General features: G+C 44.7%; 1 protein-coding gene across 4 annotated transcripts in view; it reads right to left on the bottom strand.

Moving 5' to 3' along the window:
* CEP43 (centrosomal protein 43) overlaps positions 1–27,711 on the bottom strand; it is a 55,111-nt gene that overhangs the window by 4,362 nt on the left and 23,038 nt on the right. For 2 of the 4 annotated variants that reach the window (XM_064293217.1, XM_064293214.1), the window contains exons 6-11: positions 26,327–26,407; positions 22,327–22,386; positions 13,210–13,433; positions 9,278–9,390; positions 7,687–7,755; positions 2,248–2,287 (exon numbers count right to left, since the gene is read on the bottom strand). In XM_064293217.1, the coding sequence (XP_064149287.1) occupies positions 2,248–2,287; positions 7,687–7,755; positions 9,278–9,390; positions 13,210–13,433; positions 22,327–22,386; positions 26,327–26,407 (587 nt within the window). Of the gene's footprint in view, positions 1–2,247; positions 2,288–2,969; positions 7,284–7,686; positions 7,756–9,277; positions 9,391–13,209; positions 13,434–22,326; positions 22,387–26,326; positions 26,408–27,711 lie in introns of all 4 variants that reach the window. The other 2 variants (XR_010323263.1, XM_064293221.1) reach the window with 2 other exon arrangements.

Raw genomic sequence — 27,711 nt, 5'->3', positions numbered from 1 at the left:
TTACGACCAGGTTCTGTTCCAACAACTCCATCGTAAATAAGTTCTGATGTTAATACCTCCCCCCACTTTTATTTTTTTTTAGTTCCACTATCATTGGCCTTTATTATCAGTATCTTTATAACTTCAACCTTTACTTGTCCTTGGGGGTTGCCATGAAAATGATAACATCAGCAAATTACACACATGCAACATTGTATGTAGTACACAGTACTAATGATATCAGACGGTCATGAATGAGGTTCATGTAACTCAAATGTTTTAAGTTGGGCACGACATGTATCCAAATCTGCTGTTGTAAGATGCCATCGACTTGGTATCCTCTACCTTACGAAGCACGATGTCCTTCTCCAGGGACTGGACCCTGCTGGTAACATGTCCAAAGTACATGAGATGAAGTCTTGTCATCTTGCTTCCAAGGAGCACTCTGGTTATGCTTCTTCCAAGACATACTTGTTCATTCTTCTGGCAGTCCACGATGGTATATTCAACACTCTTCGGCAACATTGTAATTCAAATGCCTCAATTCTTTGGTCTTCCTTGTTCATTGTCCAGCTTTCGAATGCATGCAAGATAACTGAAAATATCATGGCTTGGGTCAGGTGCACCTTAGCCCTCAAAGTGACATCTTTGCTTTTTAACACTTATTGAAAGGGTCTTTTGCAGCAGATTTGCCCAGTGCAACATGTCGTTTGATTTCTTGACTGCTGCTTCCATGGGTGTTAATTATAAACCCAAGTAAAATGAAATCCTTGACAACTTCAATCTTTTCTCTGGTTATCATGAAGTTCAGTTGTGAGGATTTTTGTTTTGTTTATGTTGAGGTGTAATCCATACAGAAAGCTGTGGTCTTTGATCTTCATTAGTAAATGCTTCAAGTCCTCTTCACTTTCAGCAAGTAAGACTATGTCATCTGGATATCACAAGTTGTTGATGAGTCTTCCTCCAGTCCAGATGCCATGTTCTTCTTCACGAAGTCCAGCTTCTTGGGTTATTTGCTCAGCATACAGACTGAATAGGTATGGTGAAAGGATACAACCCTGATGCACACCTTTCCTGACTTTAAACCAATCAGTATCCCCTTGTTCCGTCCAAACAACTGCCTCTTGATCTATGTAAAGGTTCCTCATGAGCACAATTAAATGTTCTAGAATTCCCATTCTTCACAACGTTATCCACAATTTGTTATGATCCACACAGTCAAATGCCTTTGCATAGTCAATAAAACACAGGTAAACATCTTTCTGGTATTCTCTGCTTTCAGCCAGGATCCATCTGACATCAGCAATGATATCCCTGGTTCTGTCCTCTTCTGAATTTGGCTTGAATTTCTGGCAGTTGAATCTATAGGTTGTTTTGGGTAGTACTAACATTTTCACAATATTACATCTTCCAATCTAGGAACACAGGGTGTCTTTCTATTCACTTAGGTCTATTTCAGCCTCTCATAGCAATGCTGTAGTTTTCATTATACAAGTCCTTTACACCTCTAGTTTGGTGTATTCCTAGGTTGTTTTTTTTTTTTTTTAGGTGCTATTGTAAATGATATACTTTTCTTGATTTCCTTTTTAGACTTCTCATTGTTGATGGATAGAAACCCCACTGATTTTTGCATGTTGGTTTTGCAGCCTGCAACCTTCCTAAATTCCTCAGTTAGCTGTAGTAATTTTCTTTCTTTTAGGTTTCCATTTGATAATTTGTACACAATTGTTCAGTGACATTATAGTTCCAGCTACTTTCTTGTGGACTTTTTGGGGTTTCTACATACAGGATCATGTCATCTGCAATAGTTTTACTTCTTCCTTCCTAATTTAACACACCCTTTATTTCTCTCTTTCTTCATTGGTCTGGCTAGGACTGGCAGAACAGAACTGAATGGGAGTGGGGACAGTGGGCACCCTGCCTCGTCCCCGTAGTCAAGGGGAAGGCTCTCAGAAAAAGACTCTGAGATGCGAGGTGGAGAAAGAGAGCTTATAACATGGCAGCATGACTGCTTCTAAATGGCCTGAGTCATTCCCCCGTATTATTTTTTCTTAACAAGCTTCCTGAATTTACTGCAGACATATATTAAAAAACATGCTCCCAAGTCAAATACGTAATTTTAGATTAACTATCTCTTATTTCCCGTCAATGGATACGAACAAGAGAATCCAGTGCAGGAATGTAAGCACGGATATAACTCTGTCTCACTTTCCTGGGTTCGGAAATTACTTAAAATTTATGCATTTGTTGCCCAACTCTTTTTCTTACCTATTAAAATCATCGACATAGTCATCTTCCTCTGCAGTCCCTGGTGAGTTTAAAAAAAGATACGTTATATTCATGTAAATACACTTCATGAAAACCTACCATTAAATACACACACAGAGAGACTTGCTTCAAAAAACGCACATTACGGAAGTACGTGGCATCATTAAATAATAAACTTCTAAACTTAAAACTCTAGTCTAAATACTAAAACGATCAGAAATATTTTTACTATGCATAATGAAGGCAAATGACATAATAAGCTACCTAGGAAATAGTAAACTTTTTTAAGAGAAGTGATTATACCATATCACAAAAATGTAGTTAATACCTAGTCTCTTATTCTAGGCGCTCAAGAGTGTAATTGTAACATGCTTACCATATATGTGGTCCTTTCACATTAAAAGCCAATCTGAAGTTATTAACAGGATACAGCACAGTAAATTATAATCAACGCCTTTAGTCACCTTTTTTAAATTACTGAGACATTTCAATCCAATCCTAGCTATAAAATAAAGCCATCGCACAGTAAGCAGAGCACAGCACAGAAGTGCTGTGACTGCGGGGACAGAGTAGGGTCACACTCAGGAACCCCGTTTGCAGCTATATGAACTTGGCAGTTACTGGACATCTTTTGGCTGTTTCCTCAGCTCTAACATGGGGTCAAACCACGCAATCCCACAGCTGGCCTGAGGAGCTATGTCTGTCAAGGGCTCAACACTGACCTCAGTGCACAGGACGCTCTTGATAAAAGGCTGCAGGATAAGGCCAGGGACCAGCGCTACCAGCTTCTACGAGTGGGCCGTGTGCACGTGAGGCTCTGCCAGTGGACGCCTTTACCACCTGCTTCAGGCTACAGAGGACAGGCTCATACTATGCTTCATCCCCCATGTCTTCTGAGGGCTGGCTGAGGGAAACAGGTTGTCAGCCTCAAGAGAAAGACTTAGAGGCACGTGACAGCCATCTTAAGCTGCAAGCAAACGACATGCAACAGACACACAATGCCTACGTCTGGGCACGAGGGGACGAATCCAGGTCGCCAAGAGAAATCTGGGCTCGGTAGCCAGCTGTTGGAGATGCCGCTGGCGCTGGCCCTCACATCCCTCAAAATGAAGACTGGCCTTACTCTCAGGTCAGGTACATTGTTGAAGGGATTCAAGTTCTGGACAGGCAGTTAGAGAAGGTGGTTCTCTTATGATAAAATGGCATCAGAATTACTGCATTCATTTATCAACATGAGACCACTAGGTGCCAGGCGCTGAGAGCAGTCCCTGGGGACAGAGCTATAAACCAGATGACCTTGCTGACCTCAGGGCCTGACACTAAACAAGCCAAGTGCTACAGGATGACTGCAAAGGACCTGCGGAGGTGACAGCACAGAAGTACAAACCACAGGGCAGTTGTGTTCCAAGCTGCGATACGCGCACCAAGGCCTGAGATGAGAGGGCTGGTTGTGTGGAGAATCACTGAATGATGAGCGGGGAGGGGCACCAAAAGGGCCTGCAGGCCAGCTCATTTAGGCTCTTGTAGGTCAAAGTAAGGATTTCAGCCCAAATCCTTAAAATGGTGACCGCTGGGACTCCTGACCACTCACTAGTAACTGCTGAGGACTCCTGACCACTCCCTGGTGAGTGGAAATAATGGTGGCGGGGGGGGCGGGGGATGTGTTAGGCGAGCAGTGAAAGAGAACGGGATGTGGTGTCTGGTTTCTGTTTTTCCACAGGCACTCTGATTGCTATAAGAACCATGTGTTCAGAGCCAAGATGCAAGTAAAGAACAGAGAAGGCTACTGCAGAAGTCCAGGCTAGAGAGGACAGGGCAAGGGCTAGGGTGGAGGCAGTGAGGCTGGACCAAGTGTCCTACAGATAAGACAATCATTCCATGGGGTGGGGAAGACAGGGTATCAGAATATGAAGAAGACAAAAGTCACAACTGTTGCTAGGCCCACACCCTCATGGACAGCTCATCAGGAGACCCTGACAGTCCCCTTGAGTGGTCAGGAGTCCACAACGGTCACCAGTGTGTGGTCAGGAGTCCCAGATGGTCACCAGTGAGTGGTCAGGAGTCCCCAAAGGTCACCAGTGAGTGGTCAGGGGTCCCCAAAGGTCACCAGTGAGTGGTCAGGAGTCCCCAGCAGTCAGCAGGGAGTGGTCAGGAGTCCCCAGGAGTCACCAGTGTGTGGTCAGGAGTCCCCAGGAGTCCCCAGCGAGTGGTCAGGAGTCCCCATCGGTCACCAGTGAGTGGTCATGAATCCCCAGCGGTCACCAGGGAGTGGTCAGGAGTGCCCAGCGGTCACCAGTAAGTGGTCAGGAGTCCCCAGCGGTCACCAGTGAGTGGTGAGGAGTCCCCAGCAGTCACCATGAGTGGTCAGGAGTCCCCAGCAGTCACCGGCGAGTGGTCACGGTGAGTAAGGCCCAGTTCCCAGATGGCTTTCTCCTCGTTTTCCTCCCAGCCAGGTACTGATGCTGTACCTGTTCGAGTAAGAGCCCACCTCCACTAGTAGCCAGGTGAGCCGTGGCCTCATAGGTTAAGGGGCTGCAGAACACTCTTGAAAAAGGAGGAACAGTCAGTCAGAGAACAAGAAGAGTGAGGTTAGCACTTTTCTGACTGAAGGAACCCCCACAGTAGGTTCCTTGCCAGTGCCATGGAAGACTTATAGGCGTAGCTGCCAAAGCTGAGACAGCCACCCGGGACCCACCCTTGGGCCCCCGTGCGAGACCCAATGCCGACAGGTGCACAGGACCAACCACTGGGCCCGTGTGAGACCCAATGCCGATAGGCGCCCGGGGCCCACCATCAGGCCCCGTGTAAGACCCATTGCAGACAGGCACCTGGGACCCACCATCAGGCCCCATGTGAGACCCAATGCAGATGGCAAAAGTGAGCATCCAGCCCAAGCAATGGAGCAGCTGTGGCTGGAGCTTAGATTTAGGGCAAGCTAAATGCATCTCTACCCTCCAGCACGTGCAGTCATACTCAAAGCACTAAGTATTTCCTGAAAAACATGCTAGAACCTAGGATTCGATTCTGACCTTCTGGTTATGGCACAGATAGCATTACCTCACCTTAACAAGTCAGTGGGTTTTAACAGACTATGTATCACTGTAAATCAGGGGTGGGCAAACTACAGCCCACGGCATGTTTTTGTATGGCCTGGGAGCTATGAATGGATTTTATATGTTTACAGGATTGTAAGAAAACCAAGAGTATGAGACAGAGGCCATCTGTGGCCCACAATGCCTAAAGTACCTACTGTTTGGCCCCTTATAGAAGGCCTGGTGCCCCTGCTTTACACACTTGATGATCTGTCCACAAGCATTTCATCTGGCTGCCTCTGACTAACGATAGAAACCATACCAAAACCAAAATCAGCCTCTTACAGTTTACAAAGCTTTGTTTGTAAACTGTTCCTTTGGAGCACCAAACTCATTTCCCAGTTTAACGATATTTAAATGTCTACATAATGTGTGGCCGTAAAACACAGTGGTTAACAGCATCAGCTTTGGTGACGTACCAGGATTCTCAAAGCTGACGGTCATAGGTACGCTGCTCAAGCTAGGCTCTTCATCTGTAGAAATGGAGATAATAATACCAGCTACCTCAGGATAAGAATGAAGTAAGTTCTCGGTACTGTGCAGGCATGTATCACTAGCATCATCCCAGGTTATCCACTGACATTTACACATTACCTAATACACCCGGTATTGGGTGCCATCGAGGAGATTCCGACCCATAGCCACCCGCTATATTACAGAGTAGAACTACCCTGTAGGGTTTTCTAGGCTGTAATCTTCACGGGAGCAGAGTGCCAGGTCTTTTTCCCACAGTGCCACTGGGTGGGCTTTCAGTTAGCATAACCGTTGCACCACCAGGGCTCAACTAACACACCTATGGTACTATATATTTATAATGGAAAAACAGAAAACGACACTGTTGTAATACCATCAGACAAAACTAAATAAAACTTTATTTCGCAAAATGATCAAATAGATTGGCTAGTGGATCGGTTAGTCTGAGCTGTTTAACTACTAAAACTCCCAACCCAGGCTTGCCCGGGCGGCCAGCAGGAGGGGCGTGACGCAGTACAGCACCTCTCCACTCTCACCGGAGCCAGCAGCCATCACATCCCCACCAGGGAGGAGGAGTCTTAGCAACAGGCTGGGGAGGCCCTTGCCCTGAGGCAGAACAGGGCACTCAGAGAGAAGCTAAACGGTGTGGCAACAGAGGGACACAAAACACAAACTGCTAAGGAACAAGGGCCGACCCCAGAACTCCGAGGTCTAAATGTCTCCCGGTGGCCCCTGGTGAGAACAAGAAGCAGGTTTACAGTGGGCTGTGGACAAGAACATCTCGCTGAGGTGTCGGTGAAAGTCACAGAGACAGGCACGGGGAGGGGGCAGGCCCACCTAACCCAGGCAGCCAGCAAGGTGCGCCAGCTGCACAGGCAGTCACCAGCCTGCGGCACCGCACCGCAGCGGCTGGGGTCCTGCAGCTCAGTAGAGCATCTCTTCTTCTGCAAATGCTGCAAACCGGAACAAAGCAACATAAACAGGAAACTAACGTTTACGGGCACCGATCACGCCAGGCACTGCACTTGTACGTTCAGGTGTGTATTTATTTAAATTCTACACAGTCTTTAAAACGAGGTAGGCATCATTAGCTCCACTTCACAGATGCGGACAGAGCTCAGGTCAGCTCCCCACCTTCCTCCTGGGTTAGTGCCACATCTGGAACTTGAGCTTCATCTGCCTAACGCCCAGGCCCATGTTCCCCACCCAGAACGCCCTCCAGCAGAGGGTGCAGGCACTGCTCTGGGCCGCCAGCCCGCACGCTCCACGCGCGTGCCTGCACTGAGACACTCCAGAGAATGGGGGTGCAGCCTCCTGCTGCCTCTGCTTGTGAGGTCCTGCTCGCTGCTGCTCTGAACACACCGAGATCAGGGAGAACCCACTGCTGCACCACAATACACTTCACGGCCCCCAGAGACGATGGTCAGCCTGGGCTGAGGAAGTGGGCCTGGATACAACTGTCACACGGGTCTGTGGTTTTGCACAGGACAGAAAATTAGACGAGAACTTTGTTCTCAACGTATGGCCCATGGTTCAATCATGTCTGCACCGAGACACCTGCTTCTGCAGGAATGTGCTCACTCACAGAGGGCTCTGAACACCCACCAACCGCATGCTCAGAACTGAACATGGATCTCATAACTTTTCTTTACACCGGTCTGCCTGCCAACAGGCTGCACTCCCTGCACCTAGAGAAGTGACCCACTATATCCGTGGCACGTGGTATAATCCTGGATACATAAAAACTATCCAAACATCTGCTGCAGAAGGACAGGAAAATGCTCCATGCAGACTGACCTAGTCACTTCATTTAAGATTTTATCCTAAAAAACAATCCACAGCAACCAATATCGAAAATTAGAAATCTAGTTACCTAATCCAAGTGATCCAATCTTATCACTGACCAATTTCAGCTCTTTCAAAACTGCATTTCCTCTTTTACCTGTGAACAAGAAAAAATATTAGCATTCAACGGACTTTTACAACACATTTTCTGAAGCATGTCAAACTTTTTTTTTTAGTATGAGGCTTCTTTATATGACAGCAAACTAATAACTAATGGTTGCTTAATTTACACAAACCAAAAAAAACCCCAAACTCATTACCATCAGAGTTGATTCCGACTCATAGGGCTCAGCAGGACAGAGCAGAACTGCTCCACAGGGTTTCCAAGGCTGTAATCTTTATGGAATCAGACTGCCCCATCTTTCTCCTGAAGAGTGGCTGGTGGATTCAAACTGCTGACCTTCTGGTTAGCAGCCGAGCGCTTAACCCCTGTGCCACCACAGCTCCTCTAACTTTTCCATTACACCCAAGTTTTTTTTAACCATAAGCAGTACTCCTCTTTCTTGGAAGACGACTCTCAAAACCCTTTCTGCCCAACAATAAGACGTCACCTTCTACGAGAAGGCCCATCAGTGTGAATTCATGGACTCTTAACTATTCTCATCCATTCTGTTTTTCCTTTGAGCTTCTAGATCCGGCTCCAGTTTAACTGTCTTTCATCTGCCAAACTGATACCCTCAGTGCTTTGATTTCTCTCGTCCCTCACTTTCATGTCTTCTTAAAATCACTGTTCCCTACCCAGTGTTAGCATGACCTCAGACCCGAGTGACCTGGATTCCCTTGTGGAAGGTGGCGATAACCACAAGAAAGGAAAAGAAGAGAAAAGGAAAGTGGCAGTATTCGTAGGTACATGCGGTATACTAGGTCTCACAGTGTCCCAGAAGCCCACAGCTGTACCACGTGCCCAGAAGGGGTGAGGAAGCACTGTAAAGTCATACCAGATGGCATTCCACATTTCAAGGAGAGATTTACTTCTTTAGGAAACTTTGTCAAAACAGACATTTTTATGTGCTAAACACTCTGCCCATGAAATCCCGTATGTTTTTGCACACACAGTATGCAAAGTTTATCTATGTACCTATGTAAGTACATTTAAGGCTACGCTCTTTGATTCTGTGTGGTGGAGGGATAGGAAGGTAAGCTGTACAATACCTTGGCTGTTCTATTTTCTAGATAGCAATCCCTATCTCTGCTACATATAAAAAGATATGTCAGACCCAAATCCCTGAAGGCATATTATTAACATTCCCATGAGAATTACTGGGATCACAGAATCTAGGAAGCAAATTTTTTTTAATTAATTATTTGAGCTACTAAGATCAATCTGAATGTCCAACATACAAGAGAAGGTCTGAAAATTTTATCTACAGATAATGTAAGGCAACTAAAAAATCCTACTTCCTAAAAATACAAAACGATAGAGACAATATGACAATTGCGTTTTAAAAGAAAATTAAAAAATATAACAAAATATTCACAGGAAATATTTCTATGTGATAAAACCGCAGGCTACTTTTACATGTGTTTTTCTGAAAAAATAAACCATGATCATAAGCTATTCAACTAGAGAAAGAACCGTCATCAGCGGATAAACCTCATGAGGCTGCCAGGGCACTTACTTTCCGAGTCTTTTAATGACGGGGCTCCTGCCAGGGAGCTGAGCCCACTCTTCAGGGGCGGCGCGTCTGAGAGTGACGCCAGACCTCCCCGCTGCTTGCTGGGTTCACTTCTCCTAACAGAAAAAAACATACAGTTAACGCTTTATGGCTTTCAGTCTACAACTCCTGTACTTCTGCCAAGTTCATTTCTAAGTATTGTATTTCTTTGATGTGTTGTAAATCAAGTTGTTTTCTTGATTTCATTTTTGGATTCTTCACCATTAGTAAATAGAAATGCAATTTTTACATAGGAATCTTGTATCCTGAAACCCCGTTGATCTAATTTATTAGTCCTAGCAGGGTTTTGCCTCTTTGGGATTTTTTTTTTTTATTCTTCAGGATTTTCTACATTCAGGATCAGTTTTTATCTGAGAATAAAGTCAGTTTTGTTCTTCTTTGCCATCTAGGGGAGATTGCCTTACTGTAGCTGTGCTGGCTGGGATCCGCACACACTAGTGACTAGAGGAGTAAGGACACTCTTTCTTGTTCTTAATCTGGGGGGAGGGGGAGTCAGCCTTTCACTAATAATTCTGACGTTAGTGATGGGTTTTTAGTCGAGGCCCTTTATCAGGCTCAGGAAGTTCCTATCTATTCCTGGCTAAAATTTTCTCATGAATATGTATTAGATTTTGAGAAATGCTTTTTCTGTGTCAATTAAGATGATCGTGGAATTTCTGTCCTTTATCTTACTAATACGGCGTATTACGTTAATTAATTCTGGGGTGTTAAGGAGATCTCAGTTCCTGGTTTAAATTCCACTTTGGTCGTGGTGTCTGATCTTTCCGTACGTTGGTGGTTTACCGATATTTTGCTGAGGGTACTGCACCTACGGTCACGATGGAAACTGCTCCATAGTTTTCTTGTGATGTCTCTGAACTCACAGAATGAATTGGGAAGTTTTCCTGGAAAAGTTATTTGGGGAAGTTTTAATTATTTTTTCTTTAGATATTTGGTAAAATTCGCCAGGGCTTGAGCTTTCCTTTGTGGGAAAATTTTAATTGCTAATTACCGGTAACAGGTTTATTCAGATTTTCTATTTCTTCTCTCACTGAGTCAGTTTTGGTTGTCTGTGTCTTATCTATAACCCGGCGACTCCTCAGTTTATATCTCAAGCCCACATCGTTCCCTTAAGCCCCAAACTCATACATCCGATAGCCTCCTTGATACTTCCACTATGAATCTTCTCACACTTAACACATCTGAAAGGGAACGCCGGAGGTGAACTCCAGATTGCCACATCACCCGCCTGTGCAACGCAGTCCTGCTCTGCCCAGTCTTCATCTCAGTCAACGGTGCTCCAACCTTCTGGTTATTTGGGCTATGAACTCTGGAGTTCTCCTCAACATTACTTTTTCCTCTAATACTTGTGAGCAAATGCTTTTGGATGTAACCTCAAAATACACCCAGAAACCACCTATTTCTCACCACTTGCATCACCTTATCTCATCTGCTTATTGCAATAGCCTCCCACCTGCACCCCTGCCCACAGCAGCCAGGGTGGTCCTCTCACAACATAAGCTGGATTATGTCTCCTCTGTTCACAACCTCACTCATTCCTCTACTTGGACAAGCCCTCTAGGCTCTCTGAACCCATCTCCTACAACTCCCCCTCCTACTCTCTCTGCTCCAACCACACTGTCTTCCCTGCTGCTCTGCACCTGCCAGACACCTTTGCGTTTTTCCTCTGCCTAGAGCTCTCTAAGCCCAGATGTCTGCGTGGTGCACTCTCTCAGCTGTTAGCTCTTTGTTCAAATGGCACCCACTAAGTGAGGCCCCTCCAACTGAGGCTCTCTCCAGGTGAGACCCCTCCAGGCGAGGCCTCCTCCGGGAGAGACCCCTCCAAATAAGTCCTCCTCCAGGTGAGACCCATCCAAGTGAGGACCCCGACGCCCAGTAGATGAGGCCCTCCTCCAGGTAAGGCCTTCTCTGACACCACTTAAAAATACATATCAATCACACACTCCCGCTCTCTTCCTATACTCTTTGTTCTCCATAGGCTTACTGCCATCCAACACGCTCTTCTTTAATTATTCATTGTCTAATTCCAGCCTCCTGAAATGGGTGACCTTGACCAATTTTTTTTTGGTACAGTGGCTCGGTTTATTCCTTACATGTTCTTTTGATATTTCCTGCATCATTCAACATTTTGCCTATAGAATCCTTCAATATTTCAGTTTGAGGCTTGAATTTTTTCTTCCGTTCTTTCACCTTAAGAAATGCCAAGCATATTTTTCCCTTCTGGTTTTCTAACTCCAGGTTTTTGCACATTTCATTATATTTTGTCTACTCAAGCCCTTTTGAAATTTTCTATGCACCTCTTTTACTTCAATATTTCTTTCATTCACTTTAGCTACTCTGCGTTCAAGAGTAAGTTTCAATCTGTATGCTGCGGAAACAATCTGATAAGCTGGACTATATGAGGAAGAACAGGGCATCAGGATTGGAGGAAGACTCATTAACAACCTGCATTATGCAGATGACACAACCTTGCTTGCTGAAAGTGAAAGGGAGTTGAAGCACTTACTGATGAAGATCAAAGACCGCAGCCTTCAGTATGGATTACACCTCAACATAAAGAAAACAAAAATCCTCACAACTGGACCAATGAGCAACATCATGATAAACGGAGAAGAGATTGGAGTTGTCAAGGATTTCATTTTACTTGGATCTACAATCACACCCATGGAAGCAGCAGTCAAGAAATCAGACATATTGCACCGGGCAGATATGCCGCGAAAGACCTCTTCAAAGTGTTAAAAAGCAAAGATGACACTTTGAGGATTAAGGTGCGCCTGATTCAAGTCATGGTATTTTCAATAACCTCATCAGCAGGCAAAGGCTGGACAACGAGTAACGAGGACCTGAGAAGAACCGACGGCCCTGAATCACGGTGCTGGTGAAGAGTATTGAATATGCCGTGGGTGCCAGGAAAATGAACACACCTGTCCGGAAGCAGCACAGCCAGAGTGCTCCTTAGGAGCGACGACGGCCCGACTTTGTCTCACATCCTTTGGACATGTTATCAGGAGGGACCAGTCCCTCGAGAAGGACATCATGATTAGTAAAGTAGAAGGTCACTGAAAAAGAGGGAGACTCTCAATGAGATGGACTGACACAGTGGCTGCAACGATGGGCTCAAGCGTAACGACTGTGAGGATGGTGCAGGGCCGGGCAGTGTTTCTTTCTGTTGTGACTGGACAGCACCAACACCACCACCACCCATCCCCTCCATCCTCAAGAGTGCAAACTCCGTGAGGGCGAGAAACAGTAACTGGCACACTGTCAGTGCACAGCTGGTAGACACTCCGTGTGCACTCAGACAGGCAGAGAGCTGCCACGGAGTCCACTCTGACTCACAGCAACGTCAGGCACACCGGAAGGCAAGGCCGTCGCCGCGTCACGCTGGAGACCGCTGGCGTGTCTGCGTCTGCGCACCGCGGCCGCTGTGCCGGCCCGTCTCACCAAGGGTCTTCCCCACTCTCGCTGCTGCTTCATCAAACAACGGATCCCTCCTGATTCCATGTTCAAAACAAGCGAGTCGGACAAGTCTGTTGTGATCCATGGACTTTTCCTGGGCTAAGCCTCTCTTCCTAATCTTAGTCTGGAAGCTCTGCTGAAACCTGTGCACCACAGGTGACCCCGCTTATATTTGAAGCATCGGTGGCAACACGCAAGCCACCACAGAACGACAAACTGAAAGACGGGTGCTGACAACATATACTTAATTACCGAAATATTTAATGTCTCTTTTTTTTAGACCTGGGGTTTTCTTACAACTTTTGACACAAAATCAGACCTATGGACTTAACAGTTTTGAATTTAAAATGAAAATACTTAGAAAATATATTTTTAAACTTCTAAGTAGTACGACAATTCAGGAACAGTTCACTCACCAACCGTAAGTTTTTTCTGGTTTAGGAATGGGATCATCAAAGAAAGAATCTCCTTCCACATCATCTTCATCTGGACGAAGGCCAGCTTTGTCTTTGCCATCTAAAGATTTGTTGCTTAAGAAAGATCCAGCTTTTGTCTCATGGGCCAGTAAGTGGAGACTGTTTTTGCTCTTTTGTTCTGATGAGGAGGTACTCGTGTCACTCTGACTAGTTTCACTGGACTTCTAGAAAAAGAGAAAAGGACAGAGAAGGGGTGGACTCACATATGTTTCACCTCGGTGAAATAAAACTCTGAATATCTTAAAACAATAAAAAGAAGCAATCTGTGCACACAAACCCTCACGTGTGTTAAGTAACGTCTACGTTGTCTCAGAACAACATACTCTGCAGTGTGCTGCCATGATTGATCAGCTCATTCCTGTGCTTCGTAACATGGATAATCACTGAAGGGACAAAACGCCCAGGAAGTATGTTTATACCGTTCCTTCTCTCCCGCCCTAAGTGGAAATGCCTTCATTCTCCCTAGCTGTCCCTCTTCCTCTTCATGTATGTCACTGCCTCAGAAATTAGTGTTTTCAACTTGCACACAGGAGATGACATTACTGCTAAAGAGGAGATGAAAATCATTTCAGATAAATGAACCAAGTGTTTAAACCAACTATTCTTAAGCGAAAAAAATTTCTCCATCCAGTGCCAAATACAATGTGCACCGAGATGAAAGATGCTGGGTTCAACTATTCACGTTTACGGTGTTAAGATTTTCTAGTTAAGATAATTACCTTAATTCAGACTTTCAGAGTAATGCCCTAACCCCCCCTGACTTAAATGTCCACAAGCATGTATGTTTCTCTGTCTTACACCAACTTAAAAAATTGTCCACTATTCTTACCCATGTCCTCCTGATGAGGTAATACTAGCACAAAACACCAGGCTGTATTTCCTTGTTTTCAGTTAAGTCCTAATCTTTACACCCTGATTTTCTTCTATCCTTGGCCAAACTGCTTTTTGCCCTTAGACATGTCTATGCCAACAATAGTAACAAAAAATGATAGCAATAACAAAAGCAGCTAACATTTACTGAAAGTATTCAAATGCTTCATGCATGTTATTTGATCCCCTAAACAGCCCTACAGTATGGGGTGAGGTATTACTGCCTCTAAAGATCTGAAACATGAGACAGGGAGATACAAGTCACTTGCCAACATCACCAGCTAGGTAAAGTGGTAGGGGCAATACCAGAATCAAAGTATGATTTCAGAGTTTTGCTCTTAATATTTACATCACATGATTAGGACGAATGGCATGACAGGGCTGTTTTTTATAGGTTAAAAATGATGATTTCCTAAGATTCGGACTTAGATACTAAAGAGAACAGTACTGTATAAAATATGTGTGGTGTACTAGAAAAGCACTGAACTTAAAACAAGGAATCTGGAATTTAGTCCATGCTTCACTACTAACTACAAAATCTAACTTTAATTTTCCTAGGTATGAGTTTCCACAAGAGTCAACTAGATTAGTTATTTTCCAAATAAAATAACTAGGTTAAGGAAGAAAGCATAGGTGGCTGGGGAAGGGACAAAAATAACTACTAAAGCAGGGTGGTAAAAATGTGGGTTAAAAACTATTGAGCAAGCTACTACCTAAGGTTTTTTTCACTTTTAATACAAGCAGACAGAATGTATTATGTATGTATGAAGTTAAAAGTTCACATGTTCTACACCAGTTAGATGCCATCAGTAAACTAATCAGTTGCCAGCAAGCAAGATAAACACTATAAATTTCAGGGCTTTGTGACTCAACAACATAGAGCTATACATTCCATGTATCTTCAAAGAAGCTAATTTTTCAAAAAATTTCCTAACAACTTTCTTAAGGTTTTCCTGCTGTTATCAAACATAAAGAATACTATCTACTTATGTATTTTAGATTCATGTCAGTTGTAATCTCTGAGTTATAAATATTATAACTACTCGTTGCCGTTGAGTCAACTCTGACTCATTGCAACCCTACAGGACAGAACAGAACAGCCCCATAGGGTTTCCAAAGAGCGGCCGGTGGATTTGAACTGCCAACCTTTTGGTTAGCACCGTAGATTGCTGGAGCTCTCAACCACTGCGCCACCAGGGCTCCAATGTTATAATAATCATCTGTATCTTTTCAAAGGTATATGAATTTGGAAAGAAATATTCTGACGTCTTGGGATATTTAAACACAATTTACAATTACGGATACTGGAATAATGGTAGATTCTGTCCTTCAAGACACTCCTGAAAAAGTTCAAGAGGACAAAGGCACGATATAAACTGAAATGGAAACTTAAAGCACATTACCAAAAACAAGAAATTATCCAATAATAGAATCTTTCCCCCATGAATTCACATTTCCCACATAATTTAAGTCCATGCAGTGAACTATCCACACTTAGTAACCATTACGAATCCATGGTTACTTTTGGACCAGTTTCCGTAATACTCCTGCCGTGAGCAGAAAAGCCAGCTTTAGGAAGACAAGTCTCATGTAGAAGTACATTTCTCTGTTCCACACAATACATAATAGTTTTGTAAATAATAGAATTATTTTCTCCTGAAAATAGAGGCAATAGAGTTCTACTTATCTATATTGTCAAATGAAATTTTCAAAATACTCCATCTCCTTTGGAAGTGCTCTCAAAATCAGTTTCTATGTCACACGGGAACGTTTCGTCACCATGTAACTACAGCTCATTTTAACTGAAATGAGCATTACCCAACTGGTTAATTAATCAGTTCACTAAATTCGATTCCAAAAACTTTCACTATTTAAAAAAAATACACAGTAAGAGGAGCAAGTTTTGTCATCAAAACATTTTACAGAGATTAAAACAAAAGTATTGCAGGTTTTTAGAACAATTTCCATGGGGGGAAATCAAATTTTTTGAGCAACAACCAATCAACCCATGACGTATAAGCTCTGGAATCTCTGTTTATAAAATCCTTACCATGGCGTACAACAAGTCTTTATGTTATATAACCTTCAAATTACTTGGATTTTCTACCACCCAGATTTGGGTAAATTGGAGTTAATGATTCAGGATGAATTTAAATAACTAAGGTTAAATATCTCTTAAAACCAAGAAGTGCTACTAAAAAAAACAAAAAACCTCTCATGATAATGTCTTAGAATTCACCCTCTGGATGACCTCAGAAATATTTGTAATAAATATATAAAACTTATAATGAAGTTCTGTTTTCATAACAACGAGGGACCCTGCACAACACTACAGCAGTCATTAAATTCCCTGGGATGGCCTACAAGACCAATAATCTTATGTAAATTATAGTAAATTTCTACATTATCGACAAATTAGAATCATAGATAAATTTCACAGTAAAATAACTAGCTAATTTTCCGGTCTTAAGAACATAGAAAAAACAATGTTTTTCCAAACTAAAGGCTTAATCTGCACTGTTCATAATGAGAAACATCAATGTCAAAGAAATACCCCAGTTCTGCAAAATTGTTTGAAAAATTCATGCAACATTTAACTCTCTTCCTTCTCCCATTCCAGCAGCCCCCTCCACCCGCCAACGGCAGTTTCTGGTCCCTGAGCTATCTGTGAGCAACTGAGAGAAGAGGGTTTACTACACCTGTAACAGGGACACGGAGTTCAAAAGTTTAACTCAGTCACCTAGGAGGTGATATGATGGATTTCTACACTACAAAACGAAGACTTAAGTCCTGCTTTCCAAAAATCAGCTTCTCTAGGGGAAGTCTATCCCACTCCCTATAAACAATATGTAATTGCTACCACGCTTTGTAATCAGAGGGGAAGATGACCACCTAGCCGCCATTTTGCTCCCTGTGTCCTCCCTGAGCCCAGCGCAGCCCACTCAGTCAGGCTCAGACGGTTGGGCTGACAAGCAGCGCTAAGATTTCAAGTCTAGAATTTGAAGTAGCTAGGATCATGGAAGCGAGGACATCAAGACTTCATCTCACACACTGTAGACATGTTATCAAGAGGGATCAGTCCCTAGAGGAGGACGTCATGCTTGGTAAAGTAGACGGTCAGCGGAAGAGAGGAAGACCCTCAACAAGATGGATTGACACAGTGGCTGCAACAATAGACTCAAACATAGCAACAACTGTGAGGATGGGGCAGGACTGGGCAGTGTTTCCTTGTGTTGTACACAGGGTCACTGTGAGTGAGAACTGACTCAACGGCACCTAACCACAACAGGGTCATAGGCAATGGAAAAGGGCTGTTTGGTAGGACTGTTCATTCACTCATGATGGTTGGGGGCGTGCATGTGTGTGTGCGTTAAGACGGTCATAATCCTCAGTTTGTCTGGAAAGCCCTGAGGTGACTGCAGAAGACAGAGGAACACATATGCTCCCCTGCCCCCCCAACAAAAAGAAAAGCCACAGGTACAGTATGACACCCTCACTGGCCGAAACCAACGCGAAGCCAGTCTTATACCGGAATACTGAAAACTAGGAATGATAAATTAAGAAGAGCGTTAGTTTTAAAAATCTAAAAATAAAAAGTACCTCAGCACACATTAGTTTTAAAACACCTGAAAACTGATTATAAAAAGAAAGGTCTTTCATGTTATATTTACTGTGATAACAGATGCACTTTATTCTAAGTATTAAAAAAAAAAATAAAAGTACCTACTGAGCACCTGGCTCAGTTTCTAACTGATGGTGAGGACCTAAGTTAGCGGAACCCAGCAAATGTCTGCTGTAATTATTGTGATGTCTATTTTTCTCCTAGACAACTAGGACAATGTTCCGTACAACAAAATGGTTTAAAATGAGACAAATTCTTATAGGTGACACTTTTAAGTCAGAAAGTATTAACAGAACTCACTAAAGAAATGCCCTCCTAATTAATATTTATCCACTTGTATTCCAATGCTTCTATCCATCCTATTTTGCCTCTCAACAACAAGAAAAATAAGAAACAAATATAACTTCCAGTTTACTCATTTACATTAGTTTAAAAAACCTTAACTTTGCTTTCGACACATCGGTCGTTACGCAAGTACGAATGATTTCCAAGTCTGTTTCTAACGCGAGCCCAGCTTCCCTGGATGAGGCCTCCGTGCTCAGTGCTCCAGGCTGCCGTCCCACTTCCTGGACAGAAGGGCAGGGCTGCACATGCAGCCACGCAGACGGGGCACTGCACAACCTGGGAGCGCCATCCACCAGGCGTCCGGGACTCTGGCCGTGTGCACCTTGCACAGCCAGATGCAGCAGCGCTGACAAACGCCCAGGATGCAGGAGCATCCTGCCAGCACACAGCAAAGCCAAAGGCAGCAGGTGAGAGCTCAGGTCCATGTGTAAGGTGGGAGGAAGGCAGCAGGTGAAATCTCAGGTCCATGTGTAGGGCGGGAGGAAGGCAGCAGGTGAGAGCTCAGGTCCATGCGTAAGGCGGGAGGCAGGCAGCAGGTGAGAGCTCAGGTCCATGCGTAAGGCGGGAGGCAGGCAGCAGGTGAGAGCTCAGGTCCATGCGTAAGGCGGGAGGCAGGCAGCAGGTGAGAGCTCAGGTCCATGCGTAAGGTGGGAGGAAGGCAGCAGGTGAGAGCTCAGGTCCATGTGTAAGGCGGGAGGCAGGCAGCAGGTGAGAGCTCAGGTCCATGTGTAGGGCGGGAGGAAGGCAGCAGGTGAGAGCTCAGGTCCATGTGTAGGGCGGGAGGAAGGCAGCAGGTGAGAGCTCAGGTCCATGTGTAAGGCGGGAGGCAGGCAGCAGGTGAGAGCTCAGGTCCATGTGTAGGGCGGGAGGCAGGCAGCAGGTGAGAGCTCAGGTCCATGTGTAAGGCGGGAGGCAGGCAGCAGGTGAGAGCTCAGGTCCATGTGTAAGGTGGGAGGAAGGCAGCAGGTGAGAGCTCAGGTCCATGTGTAAGGCGGGAGGCAGGCAGCAGGTGAGAGCTCAGGTCCATGTGTAGGGCGGGAGGCAGGCAGCAGGTGAGAGCTCAGGTCCATGTGTAAGGCGGGAGGCAGGCAGCAGGTGAGAGCTCAGGTCCATGAGTAAGGTGGGAGGAAGGCAGCAGGTGAGAGCTCAGGTCCATGTGTAAGGCGGGAGGCAGGCAGCAGGTGAGAGCTCAGGTCCATGTGTAGGGCGGGAGGAAGGCAGCAGGTGAGAGCTCAGGTCCATGTGTAAGGTGGGAGGCAGGCAGCAGGTGAGAGCTCAGGTCCATGTGTAGGGCGGGAGGCAGGCAGCAGGTGAGAGCTCAGGTCCATGCGTAAGGCGGGAGGCAGGCAGCAGGTGAGAGCTCAGGTCCATGCGTAAGGTGGGAGGAAGGCAGCAGGTGAGAGCTCAGGTCCATGTGTAAGGCGGGAGGCAGGCAGCAGGTGAGAGCTCAGGTCCATGTGTAGGGCGGGAGGAAGGCAGCAGGTGAGAGCTCAGGTCCATGTGTAGGGCAGGAGGAAGGCAGCAGGTGAGAGCTCAGGTCCATGTGTAAGGCGGGAGGCAGGCAGCAGGTGAGAGCTCAGGTCCATGTGTAGGGCGGGAGGCAGGCAGCAGGTGAGAGCTCAGGTCCATGTGTAAGGCGGGAGGCAGGCAGCAGGTGAGAGCTCAGGTCCATGTGTAAGGCGGGAGGCAGGCAGCAGGTGAGAGCTCAGGTCCATGTGTAGGGCGGAGGCAGGCAGCAGGTGAGAGCTCAGGTCCATGTGTAAGGCGGGAGGCAGGCAGCAGGTGAGAGCTGAGGTCCATGTGTAAGGCGGGAGGCAGGCAGCAGGTGAGAGCTCAGGTCCATGTGTAGGGCGGGAGGAAGGCAGCAGGTGAGAGCTCAGGTCCATGTGTAAGGCGGGAGGCAGGCAGCAGGTGAGAGCTCAGGTCCATGTGTAAGGCGGGAGGCAGGCAGCAGGTGAGAGCTCAGGTCCATGTGTAAGGCGGGAGGAAGGCAGCAGGTGAGAGCTCATGTCCATGTGTAAGGTGGGAGGAAGGCAGCAGGTGAGAGCTCAGGTCCATGCGTAAGACGGGAGGAAGGCAGCAGGTGAGAGCTCAGGTCCATGCGTAAGGCGGGAGGAAGGCAGCAGGTGAGAGCTCAGGTCCATGTGTAAGGCGGGAGGCAGGCAGCAGGTGAGAGCTCAGGTCCATGTGTAAGGCGGGAGGCAGGCAGCAGGTGAGAGCTCAGGTCCATCTGTAAGGTGGGAGGAAGGCAGCCCTGGGGAAGGCACACGTTCCTTTCTAAGGCAATTCAGGAACAGTATCCAGAAGTAAGAGGGAAAAAGCTTCAAAGTGATAAAGTATCCTGAGCTCAGGAACACAATAGCAAGATAGAAGAGGCCCAGGCCACCGCCCCAAACTCCAGGCCATGCGCCGGTGCGGACCCTCCAACCACTCAGGGGAGCAAGGGAGGCCCGGGCAGGGCTCTGTGGGGGGAGTGAGGGAGGCCCGAGAAGGGAGCTGTGGGTGGAAGTGAGGGAGGCCCGAGCAGGGCGCAGTGGGTAGGTGGGAGCGAGGGAGGACCCAGCAGGGTGCTGTGGGTGGGAGTGAGGGAAACCTGAGCAAGGCGCAGTGGGTGGGTGGGAGCCAGGGAGGCCCAAGCAGGGCACTGTGGGTGGGAGCGAGGGAGGCCTGAGCAGGGCTCTGTGGGTGGGTGGGAGCAAGGGAGGCCCAAGCAGGGTGCGGTGGGTGTGAGCGAGGGAGGCCCAAGCAAGGCGCTGTGGGGGGATACCGCGGAGGCCGGAGCAGGGCGCTGTGGGTAGGAGCCAGGGAGGCCCTAGCAAGGCGCAGTGGTTAGGTGGGAGTAAGGGAGGCCCGAGCAGGGCACAGTGGGTGGGAGCCGGGGAGGCCCCAGTAGGGCACAGGAGTAGGAAAGGCTGGCCACAGTAGTGCTCCTTTGCACAAGATCAGAAAACCTGCCTCTTAGGATGCTCTTGTTACATGTGCCAACTTCTGCAAAATGTATGAACTTCTTTAGAACCCCTGTCATCAATAAGATTGTAAAATTTAATACTGAGAAATATGGCTCTTTTAACCTTAATGGAAAAAAAAAAAGTCCAAGGAACTGATTACAAAGCCTCTATAAAGAGCAGGCTGTTTTATGTTCTTCTGTTTTATACTCTCTTCTTTTCCATGGTACGTCTCAGCTCTCCAATAAGACTGTCACAGCCCCTTAATAAGTTCAGTCTGTCTTGCCCACAGCATTGAACAGTGACTTCCACCAGGTAAATGTCTAAATAACATTTAGAACACCTTCTCATTTAATAACGAATAGGGAATACTGTGACCAAAGAGCATACAACAGGAATTTACTACTGAAAACACTGGAACTAATGTCAGCTCACACAGCAAATATAATTTTTAAAAACCCCTTCATTTTGGAGGTTTTTCAACTTAGTGAAAAAAAAAATCTACATGAAAACCAAGGTTCAACGAAGGACTAAGGACCCTCACAGAACTAAAAGTTAAACCATTTTGTCTTACTCTAAATATGTATAAAAATGGCACTGACATGCTTCTGAGAATTATCTCTAATATTTAAACTTTATCGGCAGCAAATGAGCCTACTGGCTTAGTCAACGTGTGATGTTTGGGGAGCAAACCAAGAAGCCAAGGCAGTGGCCACCTACAGGCCCCCGTTGGTGTCCACCACACAGGTCGCTAGCCCATAAGCACTCAGAGGCCAGGGGCTCCCAGGCCAGGTAATACGTGGGCAGTGATGGCATAAATTGCTCAACGTACATGAAAATGTCATTTCTCAGCTGGGACTTAATCTAGAAAGCTGTCTGATATTCTAGTTTTCTCAGATAAAAATCAAAATGTTTAAGAATATGTACACCATCATCCATTCAAAAGGAAAATAACCATTTAAAAATTTTTTTATTGCCAATAAAACAATTTTTAAAGTAAAAACTGCAACGTAGTTTTAAGATACATCAGTATGATTTTCACCTGGATAAAAACTGAAAGTCAAATTGCTTTTTACTCCAGGCCACCATTACTCTGTATTGTTCGGATTCTAAATAAATCAAAGTGGCCACTCAAGAGAACTTAAAAACCCAGGCCGATAAGCATTTAACACCAACTCAAGGTCCCATCAACCCCGCTGTTCTGCAGCAGCAGCTGCTTTCTCCCTACAAGAGATCTGACAGCGCTCGCCAGGCCTGTGCTCTCATGCACTTTACCTTTGCACCAGACTTCTCCTCGCTTTTCTTCTTTTTACCTTGTCCTTTATACCTTGGTATCTGAGCATGAGAATAAAATGACATTTTACCACAAAATATAACTCTTAAAAAAATAAACTCATAAGCAAATTAATAAAATTTCCTATTAAAATTTTTCTTTTAAAAATGGAAAATCTAATTAATACGTTCTCTGAGCCTAATTTTTTATCCTTCCTTAACGCTACTCCTCAAATGCTCCAAGTCATGTTTCATCATTGTTCCCAGCAGTGGTTTGGTCACATGTGGGTGTCATGACCTTAATACTGAGTGTCCAGTACGTGGAGAAGCTACTAGACAGCTGCAGCTAGCAGCTCTCTAAATAAATTATGCTTGAATCCCCAAGCAGCTTAGTTTAAGAACTGTCCCACCTTACCTTACCATCTTCAGGGGCACAGAAACTGATGCCTAAAGGTTTGGGATAGGCCCTGTTTCTGTCTACACCTTTCCTGAGAGCCCCTACTGCTCTCTGTTGACTCTCAAGACTGACAAGGGACCCGACTCTTAGAGCCCAAAACTATTCAAAGAAGACTGAGAGGTAGGAGAAATCTGGCAAGAAAAGGGTGGGAAAAGTACTGGAATCCCCAGTTGAGATCCTTCAGGACCAGGGAAACTGCATTTTAATTTGCAAAATAAGGCCTTAACTTCAAACAGAGTCCATCCCAGCCCCCACCAGAGATCATCTACGGTACTTCTCAAGTGGCCATTGGCCATCACAGATTCATAATTCTGTCTGAAACCAAGCACACTGCCATCGAGTCGATTCTGACTCACAGTGACCCTATAGGACAGAGTAGAACCTGTCCCATAGGGTTCCAAGGCTGTAATCTTTAAGGAAGCAGACTGCCACATCTTTCTCCTGAGAAGCTGCTGGTAGATTCGCACCGCTGACCTTTCAGTTAGCAGCCGAGCACTTAACCACTGTACCACCAGGGCTCGTAACACAGACTGGGGGCCCAAAAACGGAGACCAAACTGAACAAAATTAACATGTGGATTGGAGAGATTTGGTGCCACCTGGAGGACAGAGTGCTGTTTTCTAAATTAGCCTTAAATCATTGCCACTCCTCTGTAAGTATTTAAACATTTCCTAATTGGCTTAAAACACTTAAGATTCTCACAATAATCCTTAGATCTCAAAAAAATATACGTAGAGGGAGTAAGAATATGTAAAACAGACATTGATATTTTATCATAAAGAAACACCAGTGTGGAAGGCTAGCATTGCTAATTTGCTTAAGACATTTTTCCTAAAAAGAGAACTTTCAAACAGCTCCAATTGCTTCCCAATGTTCTACGTGCTCACAAGTATACTGGAATATGAGTTAATTTTAATCTCTCTAAAGGAGACAGTTTCACAAAAACAGCAAGGGAGTTTTACAAAGGCTCTTACATCTGGCAATAAATTAAAGGTTTTTTGTTTGCTTTTTTTTTTAACTTTACTCATGACCATGTTGTTACTGTGGTTACAGCCTCCCCTGGGCATCTTTTAAAAAGGGCCTTCCTGTCCAAAAAGGCTGGCCAGAGATCTCAGACAGATGGGACAACTATGAACAGCAAAATGGTCTCTTTCCTTGGTGAGACATAAAGTATAAAATTCCTCTGAATTTCTAAATCTAAAACCATTAAAAGGAGCAACATCAAACAAGCAACAAAAACGATGGTAACCATTCCTCAGTGTTCTGTGCCCAGACACCTGTAAAAGGAGGAGAAATCTCGCAGAGTGACTACTACCTTCTCCAAGTTCACCCAGCGTAAGAAGATGTAACGTTTACACCCGAGTCTACGGACGGACCGTCGTAAACCACTGTGAAGCCTAACCTTTTGGAATGGTCTCTACGGCAGGGCTTTCTTTTCACCGAGTGGACACCAGAGGAGCAGTCACACACCACAAACCTGACCACCCCATTCTGTGTGAGGCCGACAGGCTCTGTCACCTCAGGCTATACACTGTAACCAACCACAGAAGACACTACTCTTACCGGCATTTTTTTTTTTATCCATTCCAGTTACTATTATATACATCCTTGATTTTAAATTCAAGGGTTCAACTCAATTTTTTTCTCCATATGCCAAATCCCTAAAATCAATGCATAAATCAATTCATAAAAGAACATGAAAAAACAAAAAAAAGTAAGCAGAGTACACAGATTTTCTCACAAATTCCACCAAAAAATAGCCCATTAATATAAAAACCATCATGACATACAACTCCAAATCTGGTCATCTGTCTAAAATACAATATTCAACACAACAATTTCATATTCTGCAACTGGCCACCTGACAAGAGATGCCTATCCAAAGAAAGGTGGCTCAAAAGAATGCACAAATTATTGAACAATATCATTACTATCACATGCAAGTAAAATTTTACTAAAGATAATTCAAAACAACTGCAGCTGTACATCCACAGGGAACAGAGAGAAATTCAAGCCAGATTCAGAGGAGGACGTGGAACCAGGGATGTCACTGCTGCTGTCAGATGGACGCTGGCTGAAAGCAGAGAATACCAGAGAGATGTTCGCCTGTGTTTTACTGACTATGCAAAGGCACTCGACTGTGTGGATCATCACAAATGATAGATAACATTGTGAAGAACGGGAATTCCAGAACACTTAATTGTGCTCATGAAGAACCTGTACATAGACCAAGAGGCAGCTGTTCAAACAGAACAAGGGGACACTGCATGGATTAAAGTCAGGAAAGGTGTGCATCAGGGTTGCATCCTTTACCATACGTATTCAATCTGTATGCTGAGCAAATAATCTGACCAGCTGGACTATATGAAGAAGAACAGGACATAAGGATTGCAGGAAGACTCATTAACAACCTGTGTTATGCAGGTGACACGACCTTGCTTGCTCAAAGTGCAGAGGACTTGAAGAACTTACTGATGAAGATCAAAGACCACTGCCTTCAGTATGGATTACATCTCAACATAAAGAAAACAAAAAAATCTCACAATTGGATCAATAAGCAACATCAGGATAAACAGAGAAAAGATTGAAGTTGTCAAGGATTTAATTTTACTTGGATTCAAAATCACGCCCATGGAAGCAGCAGTCAAGAAACCAAACGACACATCGCACTGGGCAAATATGCTGCAAAGGACCTCTTTAAAGTGTTAAAAAGCAAAGATGTCACTTTCAGGACTAAGGTGCACCTGACCCAAGCCATGGCATTTTCAATCACCTCATATGTATGCAAAAGCTGGACAATGAATAAGGAAGACCTAAGAACTTAGGCCTTTGAATTATGTGTTGGGAAAGAATATTGAATTTACTATAGACTGGCAAAAGAATAACAAATCTGTCTTAGAAGAAGTACAACCAGCATGTTTCTTGGAAGCAAGGATGAAGAGACTACGCCTCACATACTTTCGACATGTTATCAGAAGGGACCAGTCTCTGGAGAAGGACATCATGCTTGGTAAACCAGAGGGTCAGCAAAAGAGAGGAAGACCTTCGACGAGACAGATTGACACAGTGGCTCCAACAATGGGCTCTAGCATAACAACGATTACGAGGATGGTGCAGGATCGGGCAGTGTTTTGTTCTGGTGTACACAGTGTTTTGTTCTGGGTCGCTACGAGTCAGAGCCGACTTAATGGCACCTAACAGCAACAATATTCTCAAGCTAAGAATTTATAAGTAAACTTCCTCGTGAATGGAAGAAAAGAAGTGTTCCATGTGTACCATATGAGCCAAATAATTCTACAAACCTGTTTTTTAACAGAATATTCATTTCAGTGATAGAAAATTCAAAATACTACCAACGAAGCAGAAGAATTAACTTCTTTGAGATACATAATTAAGGGGGGAAAAACACTTTCAAGAAACTAAAGAGCACCTGTGTTACAAAAACAAGACCAAACCTCATAACAAATGAAGACTAGAGAGAGAAAACCAGCTGTATGTATGGAGTCATAGACCACAGTTACCTCCATATCCCTGAGGCTGACTTACCTTACTTGGAATTGTATGGGAACTTGTTTTTCCTTCTGGCGATTTTGGTGGTGAATGTACATCAGATAGATCTAGTGCACCCTAAAATATTAAAATTAAAACATTAAAAAAAAAAAAGCACACATAAATGAATATAATATTTACACTTCAAGAGAGCTTTAGCACTTAAAAACTCTACACAATGTTAGATTTTTATTTGTTCCTATTATGAATATCTGTATTTTCCTCTACCAGAATAATAATCAAAAAACCAAAGAAAAAAAAAAAACCACTTAGATTCTAATTGCTTGCCAAGTATCCCACTGGCTCTCCCTGAAGAGGCAAGCAGTCCGCATTGGACACGCCCCAGCCTACTATCCCGTCTACGATTCCTGCATCCCTTTCTCCCTGTTCAGCAGACTATTCTATGATCCTCAAACTGCTACTGCCTACCCTCCTGGGATTGACTTCCTTACTTCACTTTACCTCAAGGAAAATAGCAAACAGCAACTCTCTCATGAAAAGGTTCACCCCTCCAAGCGGCAGTTCTGTCTCCTGCAGAGTGTTACCGCACACACTCTAGTCCCGCTGCTCTGCAGTTCCTCATATCTGCCTGATCACACCCCATCACCTCAGCATCACCCACTTCAGAGCAACAACTGCTGGGTCCTAGGTACTGTGGTAAAGGCAAAGGATGAAGGTTCTACAAACATTCCTTGAGTAAAAATCACTTCTTAAAATTCATCTACTGTGTGTATGTTAAACAGCAGCTATCTTGTTACAAAACTCCTTTCGACAACTCCAACTTTTTAAATAAGGTGTGCTGGTCTTTGTAACTCACACTCTCTCCCCATCCTAAGTCCCACTATTTCTGTCATCTGCAACGTCTCCTCCCAGGCTAAAATTCTAAAGCTCACCTTGGAAAGGTTTCCTTTTTCCCATTGCCCTCTAGGACCCTGCCCCTGTAACAAAATACTAGTTTACCAAGTCTTGTTGATCATTGCTTTATGAGGCAATCTTCATCTGTCTGTTGGAGTCCCTGGGTGATGCTATGGCTACTAACCAAAAGGCTGCTGATTTGAATTCACCAGGGGCACCTCAAAAGAAAGGCCTGGCAATCTACTTCCAAAAGCTCACAGCCATTGAAAACCCTATGAAGCACAGTTCTACTCTGAAACACATGGGTTGTCAGGAGTCTGGGCTGACTGGATGGTTGGTTTTTTGGTTTAGTATCCGACCTTTTATTACTATTCTTCCTGCTGCCATTCTTGTCTAGATTTGCCTCATGGGTTTCACTTTTTCTAGTTTTCTAACTTCTCCAAATTCCATGCAAATTATCTTTTAAGAAATCACTATGTGTTAGACTTACAAGGGATACAAGAGAAAGACACAGCCCTTGTCCTCAA

This window comes from Loxodonta africana, chromosome 1, assembly GCF_030014295.1.
Source record: "Loxodonta africana isolate mLoxAfr1 chromosome 1, mLoxAfr1.hap2, whole genome shotgun sequence".
Lineage (NCBI taxonomy): Eukaryota > Metazoa > Chordata > Mammalia > Proboscidea > Elephantidae > Loxodonta > Loxodonta africana.
Note: the sequence above shows the minus strand (reverse complement) of the source record. Positions and strands in the feature narration are given on the sequence as shown.